The 14,189-nt window shown below is 35.3% G+C and overlaps 1 protein-coding gene and 1 non-coding gene across 4 annotated transcripts in view; one reads left to right on the top strand and one right to left on the bottom strand.

Annotated features, from left to right (window-relative positions):
- The window catches only part of DCBLD1 (discoidin, CUB and LCCL domain containing 1), a 105,914-nt gene that overhangs the window by 13,225 nt on the left and 78,500 nt on the right, over window positions 1–14,189 (bottom strand). For all 3 annotated transcript variants that reach the window (XM_007484477.2, XM_056818681.1, XM_007484478.2), the window contains exons 7-11: window positions 8,020–8,060; window positions 6,769–6,984; window positions 5,875–5,999; window positions 3,548–3,695; window positions 3,304–3,411 (exon numbers count right to left, since the gene is read on the bottom strand). In XM_007484477.2, the coding sequence (XP_007484539.1) occupies window positions 3,304–3,411; window positions 3,548–3,695; window positions 5,875–5,999; window positions 6,769–6,984; window positions 8,020–8,060 (638 nt within the window). The remainder of the gene's footprint in view (window positions 1–3,303; window positions 3,412–3,547; window positions 3,696–5,874; window positions 6,000–6,768; window positions 6,985–8,019; window positions 8,061–14,189) is intronic.
- On the top strand, window positions 9,119–9,246 carry LOC130457814 (U6atac minor spliceosomal RNA). The gene has a single exon (XR_008917088.1). It is a non-coding gene; the product is annotated as a U6atac minor spliceosomal RNA (small nuclear RNA).

Genomic DNA, 14,189 nt, shown 5'->3' with positions numbered 1-14,189 from the left:
TTTTATTACTCTCTGGACATAATTCCAAATTGCTCTCCAAATAGTTGGATCAGGTCATAGTTCCACCAAGAGTGTTTTTGTGTTCCCATTTTACCACCTCCAAGATCTGTCATTTTGTCCTTTTATCCTTTTAGCCAATCTGATAGATATGAGATGATAGCTCGGAATTGTTTTGATTTGCATTTCTCTAATCAGTAATAATTTAGAGAATTTTTTCATATGACTATTTTTGGCTTTGATTTCTTCATACAAAACCCGTCTTCTGACCATTATTTATCAACTGGAGAATAGCTCATACATACTGTTCTTTAGAATTTAGAGTATGCAAGGTTGGCAAGGGAGGAAGAAGTAGGAATACAAATTTCCTTACTTACTCCCTGCAAATGGAATGTGAGTTCCTGGAGAGTTTGAACTGTCATCTCTTTGCTTTTTTTTTTTTTTAATATCTTAGCAGCCAGAATAGTATCTCTTTGGCACATAATAAACAATAAATGAACCCTGCAGGCTGATAATACCAAATAATATGTGCCTTGATCTTTAGGGAATCTTTTGAACCACAATGAAAATATTATAATAGTGCTACAAGACATATCCACAAGGGAGCAAAAAGAATGGGCCCGCCATGGTTTTGGTACAGCACTTTTTGCTTGGTGGAACCAGAGTAGGTGATTTTAAGGAGCTGTGGATTCAAGACCCAAATTATTTTGCCCTTTCTAGAACCTAAGAAAACAAAGTAAGGGAGACTGTTCTTTACTCCTTACCCTCCTTGACTTTTAATCCTAGAGGGGAATCCTGAAAGGTACAACTAAAAGAAATTCTAGGAAAGTTACCTTGTATAAATTAGGTACTCAATAAATGTGCCTTTGTTAAATGAACAAAGAAAAGAAAAGAGGGATGGCTAGGGATGATGAAAGAATTTGCATTGAAGAAAGAACACGAAGGCTGTCCATTGGATTCACTCATATATATTAAAAAAAAGAGGGAGGGGGAAGATAATAAGAAATGAAAATCATCATCTTAACTCAGAGAAACACCTGTATTTAGAACATTCACATGACTAATAATTACTATTCCTTTTCATCTCTCCAATCAGTGGAGAAAAAATCTGTGTCCATTTTCAGAATGCACCAAAGCCCCCTGGAATGTTTTATTAGGAACTTGGAAGAGTGGGATTCACCATTAGCTACTGGAAGCCTTAAAAAAAGCCTTAATGGCACCTTATAAAGGAGACCATTTCAAAAGCAAGTTCCCTTTGGAATGCCAGGAAGGAAGTTATGCTGAATGCCCCAGGCCAATCCTTGGAAAGCTGTGTGCTGAGGTTCACTGTTGTATTTTGAATCCAAATCTCTTGTCTGAGTTAACATATATATTATATGTTTAAACAATTCCCAGAGTGGAGGAGGAAAATTCTGCAAGTATAGTTTCATTTTCAAAGGTCTCTTCCTTTTCATCAGGCAAAGTGAATGGGGAAGAGATTCCCTAAGCCTTTTGTAAATAGACTCAGAGCTACAGAAGAATTTTCAATAACGGACAGATTGTTATTAAATAAATATTGTAATCATCTGACTAGGACCACAGGGATTCCTGCGACCCTTAAAAGACCCCTACTTGGAATCAGTGTTCCAGAGTACAGATGGAGCCATACTATTTTGGGGGGATGACCGATGTAGAATGGGGAATTTGCTTTAAGCTCCATTATACAGGCTTGTAACAGTTTTTTTTTCTTCCCCCCTTTCTCAGTGGGGTTGGGGGAGGTAGAAAGGTGAAAGGCAGATTTTTTTTGAAAAACAAAATAAAACAAACTCTTTAATTTCATTTACTTACTTAAACTCTTACCTTCCATCTTAGAATCAATACTATGTATTAGTTCTAAGGCAGAGGAGCAGTAAGGGCTAGGTGATGGGAGATAAGGAATTTGTCCAGGGTCACACAGCTAGTAAGAGGCCATATTTGAACCCAGGACTCCCCATCTCTAGGTCTGACTCTTAATTCACTGATCTACCTAGCTGCCCCCTAATTTTAAATATTATATATATAATATATATAATATTGTAATGGGAAAAGGATAGAGATAAGGATAAGATTTAAGAGATGTGGAAGGCTGGATTTAGCCATTTTGAGAATATATATTATATGTATATATAATATATAAATATTTATTTTAGTATATAATGTCAACGTGGAATCTAGAAACCCCCAAACTTGTAGCCTAAAAAGATTTAAAAATAATGCTTGGAAATGATCAAATAAAATATTATAAAATTTAAAAAAAAAAAGATTTAAACTTGGGCTTTCACTTTGTTTCATGAGAGTTCCTCCCAGAGGGATCACCAGTCTCAGACTAACAATAGACCTTGAGTTAGTTCTGAGTGGAGATGGCTAATCCCATCAGATACCTCTTTTTGCCTTAGAAGCTTCTCCCATTGTATCACATCCCCCTTTTGAGGATCAAACTTGGGATCTTCAGTTTATGAGACTGACAGGTTACCTACTGCCCTATAACTCAAGGTCTATTGTTAGTCTGAGATCAGTGAAGTAGGACTTTTCCTCAGAGAGGAACTCTCATGTGACCAAGGTCAAACCTGGGGTTTCTACCTCTAAGCTAAATAAACTGGGGATCACTAAATCTTTCTAGGCCACAAGTTTGGGGACTTCTAGATTCCACGTTGACAATACTAAGTATTAAAAATTAAACAAAATTAAAAATCTTAATAAAATATATATAAAATATATTATAAATGTATAAAAAATACAAAGTAACTAATTTTTAAAAATTGTTGTTTTAAAAACTTTGATCGGTTAGATCATAATACTCAGCTTTTCTCTGTGGAATTATGGTAGATTAGAGAAATGAGTCTGCTCAGAAGATGTCAGTTTCTTGATTTAAACAAACAGCTGGAGAGACAATGTGGCTTAATGGAAAGCACAATGATCTTGGATTCAGAAGCCCTGAGTTTGAATCCTGGCTCTGGTAATTTTTTGAGCTCTTGAGGGTTCTAGATTAACCTAGAGGAACCATAGATCCTCTTTATCTAAAAATGAATTTAGTAGCAATTCAAGGACCTATTTCATAGGGTGACTGAAGAAAGTTCTTAAAAATTTTTTTAATGTTATATAAATACAATTTATTAATATCATCATTTTTCTCAGTTACCTCATCTGTAAAAAGGGGATGATAGTAGAGAATGACTATTTCACAGTGATGTTGTGAAAATCAAATGAGATAATAAATATAGAGCAATTGCAAACTAACACAATGCTAGCTTCTTATGAAAAGCAGCTGACACATTAAATGACTAGTACCTCTTTCTTCTTCGGACGAGGGGATGGGTTTTGTGAGAGTTTTATCTTCTTTCCCAACTGAGACACCCGTACTTGTACTTGGTTTGTGCCACACAAATGAATTATTACCTGCCAAAGAAGAATGGAGAATGTGGAAGGGAGAAGGTTTAAAAAAAAAGACAATCTACATCTAAAGTACAACAGACAGTGGTGCTCAAAGGAAACATCAGAAATCTGCACATTCATGAATTTCCGTGAGTCCTACCTTGTGTAATCTGACAACCAATCAGTTCCACTTTCAGAGCAATTCTCTGGTGCCAGGTCTTTGGAATAATCCTTATGTATCTGGCCACGATGGGAGGGATGAAATTGTTCCGTACAGGGTCTCTAAAGTTAGAGTTGCCTTGAAATATCTGGAAGAACAAATTTCTCTTTTTTAATCTGAGTGAATATATTGGTAAGTTAAGAGATAAAAAGCACCAACCTAGCTGGGGAATTTGTCCACATAAAAGTAAGATAACTGATGTTAATTAGAAACTCTTGTGATTGTTGACAAAGCCAGACATTTTCTAAGCCCAACCTAGATAAAAAAGGAAACAAACTTGAATTTCTGACTGGTACCTGTTTGGGCTAATAAACAGTCAAACACAGCTGAACAACAACAAATATCCTCACTGGTCTAACAAAGTAGCTCACAAAAGAAGTATTCCATAAATGGTTGCTGAATAAATGGGACTTTTGAAAGGCAGAAAATAGAGGTGGCATGATATAGACAGGAAGAACAGGTTCAATTCTTTCCTTTGGCACATACTAGCTCTGTGATCCTGTGTAAGTCATTTAACCTCTCAGTGACCCAAATAACTCCCTAAGATGGAAAATTACAAACTGCTGATCTGAGTTAGGAGAAGGAATTTCTACAATAGGAGTTCCCTATATGTAAGGATAAAAAAATTCATCTTAAAATTCAAACATTTCAGGCTCTGGAGAAGTTCTTAACTTGAGGTCTATGAAATAAAAAAAATATTTTCATAATTTTATTTCAATATAGTTTCCTTTGTAATCTTATTATTTTATTTTATTCACTTAAAAACACCATTCTGGAAAGGAGTCCATAAGCTTTATCATATTTCCAAAGCGATCCATGACACAAAAAAGGTTATATATCTCTGGTCTCTAGTGACTTTTATAGCTACTTTTCTCATTTATGTATGATCAACAAAGTATCTAATTTATTTTTCAATGTTGAAAAGCATCTTCTAAAATAAAAGGCTCATTCTATTTGAAAACTAGCTCTGGCTCAGAGATTTTGCTGCTAGGCAGATTCCCACAGATGCTAATAACAGGAGGAAAGGCTTCATATGCACAAAACTACTGCCAGGAGCAATTATTATAGTAGAAAAAACAGGAAATGAAGTAAATCCTTATTCATGGGGAATGGCTAGACAAATTGTGGCAAATGAATATAATGGAGCATTACTGTACTATAAGAAGTAATTAATGTGAGGAATACAGAGAATCACGAAAGAACTTATATGAACTCGTACAAAGTGAACTAAGCAGAACCAAGAAAACAAATACACAAAGACTACAAGGTAAACAAAAACCTAAACAAAATAACTGAGATGATATCGTGAAACCATAATGATCAAAGTTATTAAACTGTGAGTGCTTATTGATCCAAACAGTCTGTAGGTCTCTCCCTCTACGAGATTAAAGAAAAAGGAAAGAAAGGATCCATATATACAAAAACATATGCAGCAGCTCTCTTTATGGTGGCAAACAATTGGAAACTGAGAGGATGTCCCTCATTTGGAAATCTATAAATGTGATGGAATACTTTGTACTATAAGAATTAATGAAGAAGATGGTTTTTGGCAAAACATAGGAAGATTTGTACGAACTTATGAGTAAGTATAACCAAAAGAACAATTTATATAAGGATAGGAATATTGTAAAGACAAACAACTCTAAAAAACTTGAGAACTCTGATTAACACAATTACCAACTACAATTCCAGAGGACTCAGGATGAAACATGCTACCCATAGAGGTAATGGACTCAGGGAACAGATTGGCACATGACTTTGTTTTGTTTTGTTTTAGTCATGGCCAATGTGAGGATTTATTTTCTTTGACTATATGCGTTGGTAACAAGGTTTTATTTTTCTTGTTTATTGGGAATGAAGGGCAGGAGGGAGATAATACCAATTTGGAAATACAATAAAATTTAATTTAAAAAGTCATAATGAAAACACACAGCCCCAGGGAACAGATATGACAAAATACCTCTCCTGTTTTTGTTTTTTTTTTCCAGAGATAGTAGACTATGAGTGTGCCTAATTGCAAATAATGTCAGATTTTTTTGATGTGTTGCTAAAATGTGTTTGTGTGTATGTGTGTGGGGGCTTTTGGGCAGTCTTTTTTTTTTTTAATTCTGAGTTATAAGCAATGGTTCTCTGAGAGGAAAGGGGGGAGGGACCTGCAATGAAAAATACTAGCAATTTGAAAAATAAAAGATGGCAAGAAAAATGTATTATGAAAATGAGGAAGAGTTTCCCCAAGTCAGATTCTTCCCTTCAATTATTCTTCTTACCTTTTCTTCATTGTTCACAATTCCTTTGTAGGTCTTCCACTTGGAGTTGAGATTTTTGAAATTCATCACAAAAGACTTAACGTAAAAGTTGAAATTTGTTTGGGTAGATCCTGCAGTCCTAATCCCTTTTAACAAAATAGTTTCTTGTGGTTAAGTTTTGTTTTTAAACATTTTCTCCATATTTAGGTTTATATACCACCTTTTTTCCATAATAAATCATAGACTTCTAAATACAGGTTAACATGTTTTTGCCTAATTAACTTCATTTTACTGATCAGGGAAAAAAGTGGTTCCATAGCTAATGGAATTGTTTATTTAGAACTGTAGCCAATACTCTAATTCTTGGAAACACTTAATTACACTGTATTTTTATACAAAGTTTCACACAACAAAAAGCCCCACAACATTCTAATAGCCTAAAATGTATATTTTGAGGTATTGAAGAACTGCTGGTTATGGAAGCAACCCAATATATCTCCCTCATTCTCTCACACATTGAAATTTAGAAGAGTCATTTCATTTTAAAAATCTGTATAGTGCTTTGTCAGTCAGTAGTCTGCCAACAATCATTTGTTAAGTACCTACTATGTGCTAAGCACTGTGCTAAATGCTAGGAATTCAAAGAAAAGCAAAAGACAGTCCCTGCTTTTAAGAAGCTTACAGTGTAATGGGGGAAACAATATGCAAACAACTATATACAAACAAGACTCATACATATTATATTGGAGCTAATCAAGAGACAGAAGACACCAGCAGTAAGGAGGATTAGGAATTTTGTACTTCTTAGAGAAGGATATTATGTAAAGGAAAAGTATATTCTCAATGTAGGCTGTTATGAAATGGATTCATAAGTGTAGTACCTCTCTATAGCTACAAAATTAAGTGCTTAGATACCTGTTATTTTCTTTTTCTCTCCTAAATCTATTTCCAGCCACTCCTCAGATTTGTGGTTGGTGCCAGTATCTCCTGAAGCCCATGATGGCCCTTGGTCCTGGAGCCATGCCTGCCCAGGAGACCAATGAATTACTTCTCCATTTTCATTGACCCATTGCCAAGAGGAAGAAGCGGTGATTTGCTTGGAAGATTTCAAACTCAGGGATTTACTGCAACCTATAATAAAGGAATAATACAATTCAGGTACAGGTCTTGTCATGGACGGAGAAAAATAGCAAGGTGAGAATAAAATTCCCTATTGACCAAGAATGACTCAGTTGATTTTCTGGTTACTGAGGTGGCAAATGAATCAAGTGATTTACGGGAATAGAGAAGAATTAGGAATTCGTTTGCATGATCCAAATTTGTATTTAACACATGGATATAGGAGGGGTTTGAAGATCTTATACATTTTTATGTTTTTCAGCTTCCAAATACCCACTTGGAAATCTGTTCACTATAATCATTTTCAACTCAAGTTACATCTTCTTTCACACCTGTAGATTTCTTTTGTGTCCTCTTAACTTGACCCTGATCTCTAAATACAAGTCCTGGCTGTTAGCTAAGTAACCAAGACAGGGTCAAGATTCAGCAATTTTTTTAAAAATTGGGAATCATGCTCCTAGGAGCTGAAGAGCCTCAGACTGCCATGGCTAATGCCTTTAGGACTAGTAAATCATGCCAAGTCATGCAATTTGCCCAAGGTCACACAGCCAAGTATCTGAAGCAGAATTTAAACCTAGATCATGATTCCATGTCCAGCACTCTGTCCACAGTGCCATCTAGTTGCTTATAAAAATAAAATGGCAAAGTTGAGACCCTTTATCTATTTTTCCCCAGCTAAAGCCTGGTGGGATAAAAATTCCAGACCTTAGGATAGTTATCATTCTCATTTCACTCTTTACAGGGGGAAAAGGAGGGGGATAAGGAACAAAAACAGCTTTGGTGTGTAAACTCCATCCACTATATCACAGTGCTTCTCATGGGTTATTAATAAACCTTTTATCTTTTGTATTTGCTTCCCCCATTTTCTCTTCTAAGCATTGTAAATTAGTAAGTTATATAACCCCGTTCAACAGCTAACATTTCACAAAATACTTGATTTAAAAAGGTGGAGAAGGCATAGTATAGTAACTAAATGAGGAATGTATAGCCATTCAAAATCTCCAATTATTTCAAAATTCCAAAAGAGATTATTTAAATTTTTCTTACCATCAAAAGGAAATAGAAATCGCTTATCTGACAAAGAACCACTGGGGAGAAAAAAAAAGAAAGAGTTAGTATTAGATAGTTTTTCTGAGGAAACAATAAGCAGGTATACTTTGAATAATGTAGGCTACTCCCACTGCACACAGTTGTCAAAGGATATCTATACATCATGAAAAGTCATATACACAAGACACACCACACCCCAAGCTCTGAGAACTTTCACTGGTTATTTTCTATGCCTTGAATTCTCTTCCTTCTTATGTCTGTCTTCTGCCCACCAATGCTTCTTTCAAGTCTCAGTTAAAATCCTATCTCTTGCAAGAAGCCTGTCCAGATCTACCTCCATAATTTATCCTGTACTTAGTTTGTACCTAGTTATTTGCATGTTGTCTCTCTTATTAGAATGGGAATTTCTGAAGCAGGGACTGGTTTATTTTTGCCTTTCTATATATCCTTGGTGCTTAAACAGTACCTGGCACATAGTAGAAGCCGAATAAATGCTTGTTGCCTGACCAATGTGTTTTTAGAAAGCATCACTATTACTGAAAGTGAATTTTTTTCCCCTTTGATAGTGACCTCTAGGACTTCCATTCACTCTTAACTTTAAAATCTCATTAACAGAACAACAACAACAAAAAATCTCACTAGCCTTTACCAGCTCTAATGAATTTCCTTTGTTGTATAATCTTCCCCCCCCCCCCCCAGACTTAAAGGGTACTTTTAGCTCTAAGCCAAGGAAGTTTACTCTATAGAGTCATCCTATGTGCCACTGAATGTGGAGCCTTGGATCAGCCCTAACATCTAATTTCCCTTCCCTTGCTAGCTCCAGGGCTTAACTTGACTCTTGGTTCAACTTGCTCCTGGACTTCTTTCCCTCCTAACAGCCATTTTATTCTCTCAAAGGCTACTCTAAATTTTCTCCTTAAGGCAACAGTCTAAGTACTTAAAAACAAGCAAATCAAACCCAAACTTCCACAACTGTATTTCAATATAATTGAAACTTAAAATGAAACAAAACACTTTGATAATTTATATTTCAATACAAATTATCTTCTTTCATAATGCTAGGTATTTTATTTTATGCCTATAAAAAACTTATTTGGTGTTGTATGAAAGGAGAGAAGGTTAGCACTTCCCTTGATAATAATGGAAGAGGTCCTAGTAGCCTTTACAACACACATACAATTAAGGCAGTGCAACCTACTTTGTGGCATCTAACCTTGGGTTTGTTTGTTTTTTACTCACAAAACTGAACAATATGGACATATGTCTGCATGATAATACAAATATAACCCAGACCAAATCACCTACCAGCACCAGGAGAGGGAAGGAGAAGGAAGGGAGGAAGATAAGTTCAATCACTTAACTTAGGAAAACTTGTGTGGAAATTTGTTATTACATGCAATTGGTAGAAACAAATTAATTAATTAAAAAAAACATTATTTGGAGAAAGAGGCTATGAGTTTGACCGGACTATCAAAGGGGTCAATGACAAAAATGTTTAATAAACTCTGCTTTAAGGCATGATTTTTCTTCCTACTCTCAAATAGAATATAGTTTGCCTCCTGTTTGATCCTATTTCCTGTCTGTATGCCTTTGACATAGACTGTCCCCATGCCTTAGCTTACTTAACATGAATTTATCATCTTTTCCTACTCTAGTTTGTGTTTGTATTGTAGTTCTTAGCAGCTAGGTGGTACAGTAGAAAGAGTGCCAGATCTGGAATGAGAAAGTCTCATCATTTTGTTCCAATCTAGTCATAGACACTTACTAGCTGAGTCACCCTTGGGCAAGTCACTTAATCCTGTTTGCCTTAATTTCCTCATATGTAAAGGAACAGGAGAAAAAAATGCAAACTGCTCCAGTATCTCTGCCAAGAAAATCCCAATGGGGTCAGAGAGAATTGGACACAACTGAAACAACTGAACAACAATAATAACAAGTCTTTATATACATACTGTCTTCCCAAATGGACTGAATGATAAATATCATATATACATACATATATATTTACTTCTTTTTGATTCCTCCCCTAAATTTCCATTGCCTTGCCCACTGGGTCAATCAATATACAATCAATATACAAATATCTACTAACCACTTTCTTTATGCCAGGCCCCTGTGCTAAGTGGTAAAAACTCAAATATTTGTATTAATGAATGTTAGTGAGGAGAAATGTTATTTTACTGAACACTCAGAAGTTTTTTAAATTTATTATAGTTGAATAAGTGCTGTGTAGAATATTGTATTTTAAGTAGGTAATTTTTTAAAAGAGTAGATGACATTGCCTCTTCTTCCAAGGAAATAATCTAAGTTTCAGTTATTTATTTTAGAAAAGAGTTTCCTCAGGAAAAGCATGATAGTTGGCTTTAAGTATTATAAGTATTGATTTATAGAAGAGGAGTTTGGCTTGTTCTTTTTAGAGGAGAGAACTAAGATCAATAAAGTAGGAGCTACTAGAAGACAGATTTTCACTTAAGATAAAAAATAATCAAACAAACATTTTCTAACACTTTGAATAATCCAAGTCCAAAAGAATTGGCTATCCACGAGGCTGTAAATTTCCCATCAACTGATGACTACTTGTTAGTAATACTGTAGAAAAGATTCTTGATTCAGGTAGGTGGATGATCTCTAAGGTCCCTTCCACCTCAGATTCTAGTATTCTAAAGACAACAATTAATTTGACTGTGTTTCACTCTCGACTATTCATGACAATAGAGGATAAAGATGGGAAAGAACTCAAATCTCCAGATAATCTAAATAAATTTCATTTTGGTCAATAGTGTCAGCATGTCTCCTTAAATCTTTTAAAGCAGTCATCCTTATAGGTGTAAATTTCATCTTTTTTTTCCCAGTCAATCTCTGGAACAGGTTTTAAAAATTGTGAGAGGGCCAACTAGAAGAGGATATGAAGCAAGGCTTAAAAAATCCACACATTTCATAATTATCTCTTGAATGATGTGTTGCCTAATAAGAGGCATTTTCTTTACTGTGCCTTTGTTTGTTCTTGAAAGATTCATTTTATTAACCAATTATAACCAGTACAAACTGTCAACACTAACTCAGCCACCCTCAAACCTCAATTTGTAATACTAGAATCAATTATTCAAACAAGTATTCTTTAAGCATCTATATGATGGGCACTGTTACACATTAGGTATACAAATATAAAGAATTAAATAATGTCTACTCTCAATGAGCCCACATTCTAATGGAGCAGAAAGCAAGTACATATAAAAATATGTACACTACAAATACAAAGTGAAAAAATACATGGGTATCTGTCTGTATCTATCTATCTGTATATATGCATATGTATACATATATACATATACAAAAATAAATACATACACATATTTAGAAGAGAGAGGGAGACAAAGAGGCAGAGAAAGACTTGTGAGCTGTGCCTCTATATTCCCTGATTTGGTATTTGCTAATTCAGTTACCTGTAATTAAGCATGGAAAAAAAATTGGAAAATTTGGAAAATTCCAGAAAGTAAACAATTCACAAGTTTCAAACTTCCTGCCAAAAAAATACAGACTATATCATGGTGAAGCCCACCAGTGCAGTGCACAGCTTATGCCCCTTTGTCTCCATATCCACATCCCCAAGTGAAACTTTCCTCTAGGCTGCCTCTAGTGTTCTTGATGATTATCACAGTGACTCTGTTTAAGAAAGCCCTTATTTACAGTCATAATAGCCCCAAAGGGTAAGAGTGAAGAAGCCAGGTTGGGTAATACTTTAAAAACAAATAAAGGCATTTATATTTTATTTTAGAGGCAATTCTCTTCTGACTAGCTCTGGTCTAGGTTACAATAAAGAAGATGAGACTTGGCATCAAGCTGCACGGAATCTCTTTCCAACTATAATCTTGGGCAAGTCATTTCAATCTGTCTGTGCCTTCTTTTCCCACTCCAAAAGTGAGAAAGCCCTTTATTCTACTTTCGTCACAGACACATTCTGGGAGCTTCCGGAAATAATGACTAATAGTATTAGTACATGCAGCATTTCTGGGATTTGGGGTGAGATGTGAGAGGATCTGGGGAGAGAGCTGCCGTGGAAAAACCCCAACGAAACTCAGATTTGGGTACTTGTTATAGTTCTGCAACATAATTAGCTATTTGATCCTGGGCCAATCTCATTCCGCTCCTGGGTCTCTGCACCTAGCTGTAAAGTGGAGATAATAATTCTTGCACTATGCACCTCTCAGAGGGTGGCTATAAAGAGCAAATGAAATTTCTTATGGAAACTTTAAAAAACCACTTAGCACTATATGGGAGAGGCAGTGTGTCATAATGGATCAATGACTAGTCTTGGGGTTAGGGAGACCTGAATTCAAGTCTTGACTATTCGAGACATAGGCTTATAGATCTAGAGTTGGAAGGGACCTGACTTTGCAGATGAGGAAACTGAGGACAAGGATGGTTAAGTGAATTGTGTAAGGTCACACATATAGGTACATGGCAGAAGCAGAATCTGAATCCAGGTCCTGCTATTCCACATTCCACATGCTTTCTATTCTAGTATCCTGCTTCTCACACACTATCAGGATGCCAGTTAAAACATTCAAATAAGAATGGCTGCTTCTTTATAATGAAGAAAATGTGAGGGGGTTTCTGCAAAAGGCTGACATTTGGAATTGGTTCTATTACTAGGGTTTAAAAGAATTTACTTTTGTGTGGATTGTGATTACTGAGAGAAACCATAAGATAATGATGGCAATTTTGGGAAATCTATCAGAATAACATCAGATAAAACTTGTAGGTCTGCTGACTAGAAAAAATGAGTTTTCTCATATTTATCAGTTAGTGTTGATTGTTTATTAATAATAATAGCTAATGTTTCTATAGTGCTATCAAGTTTGAAAAGTGCTATAGAAGTTATATCATCTCCTATGATCCACATGACAACCCTGATATTTAAGTGCACTTGAAGGTATTCCTTCCATATCCTGACTTTCCCCACTGGGGTTTTGGATTGCATGAATTGCATAAGAAATTAAATGGGAATCTTTAGAGAGTTTTGTGGAAGCTGCAGATGACACATGAAGGATAGCAGATGACCAAAAAAATTTTAGAAATTCAGAAATGCATAAAATATATGTTCAGTATTATATACAATGATCCCATACCTATTGTGGGAGTTATGTTCCAGAGACCCCTGCAAAAGGTGAAAATCTACAAAGTAGTGGTGTTATATTTGTTATTTATATATACTTTAAGGCCTTATAAACCCTTCTCACACTCTTAATAATCTAGAGTCACTGAGCCAATCAGTGCCCAGGACACAGAACACAGAGCTGTGGTTGGTCGCCTTTCAATAAGTCAGCCAATAGTGTGATGAGATCAATGTAACTCCACGATATATAAGCACATATCTATTTTTTTAAAACCCACAGTACAGTGAAGCTGGGATAAGTGAACACTGATATGGCAAGAGATGACTGTAATATCAACATATTTATCTTTAATCCCATAAATATACACAGTATCTTTTACTGATTAAACACCCCAAAACAAGAAAAAAATTCTGTCTTCTTCTCTGGTACAAAGAGAGCCCAAAAAAATTTTATGCAGAGTTTCCAGATCTCAGGGGGGCCATGCCCCTAACCCCCACAATGTATTATTTCCATTTTACAGGAGAAGATACTAAAGATAAGGGAAGTTAAGTGATTTACCCAGAATTACACAACTAGTAAGAACCTGAGGTAGAATTCGAATTTGTGTTTTCCTGATTCCAAGTCCCAGGCTTTATGCTCTGTGCCACCCAGATGTCAACTAGTCATACTAAAAGTTATTTATAGTTATTCAGATTTGTCAAAATAGATTGTATTTCAAGAACGACCCAATGGTATGAAAATCTATTGGCAGGCATTCTCTTCTGGCACATGCTTGGTCTTCTAGGGCTGATAACATTCAAAAGAGAGCAATTTAAATAGAGTGTTAGTTTCTTTTATTCCCTCCTGACTTTGGTTAGATTACATATTTGGTTTTCCTTTTCAAAACAGTCAAGGGCATCATCTAAGTACATTTCCTGGGGAATTACTATGTTTTTAACTTGCAAGAATTTTATTTTATTTTAAATTTATTTATTTAATTAATTAATTTAGAATGTTTTTCCATGGTTACATATTTCATGTTCTTTTCCTCCCCTCTTCCCTCAGCCAACA

Source organism: Monodelphis domestica, chromosome 2 (assembly GCF_027887165.1).
Source record: "Monodelphis domestica isolate mMonDom1 chromosome 2, mMonDom1.pri, whole genome shotgun sequence".
In the NCBI taxonomy this organism is placed as follows: Eukaryota; Metazoa; Chordata; class Mammalia; order Didelphimorphia; family Didelphidae; genus Monodelphis; species Monodelphis domestica.
The sequence above is the reverse complement of the archived record's forward strand: the minus strand, read 5'-3'. Positions and strand labels throughout refer to the sequence as shown.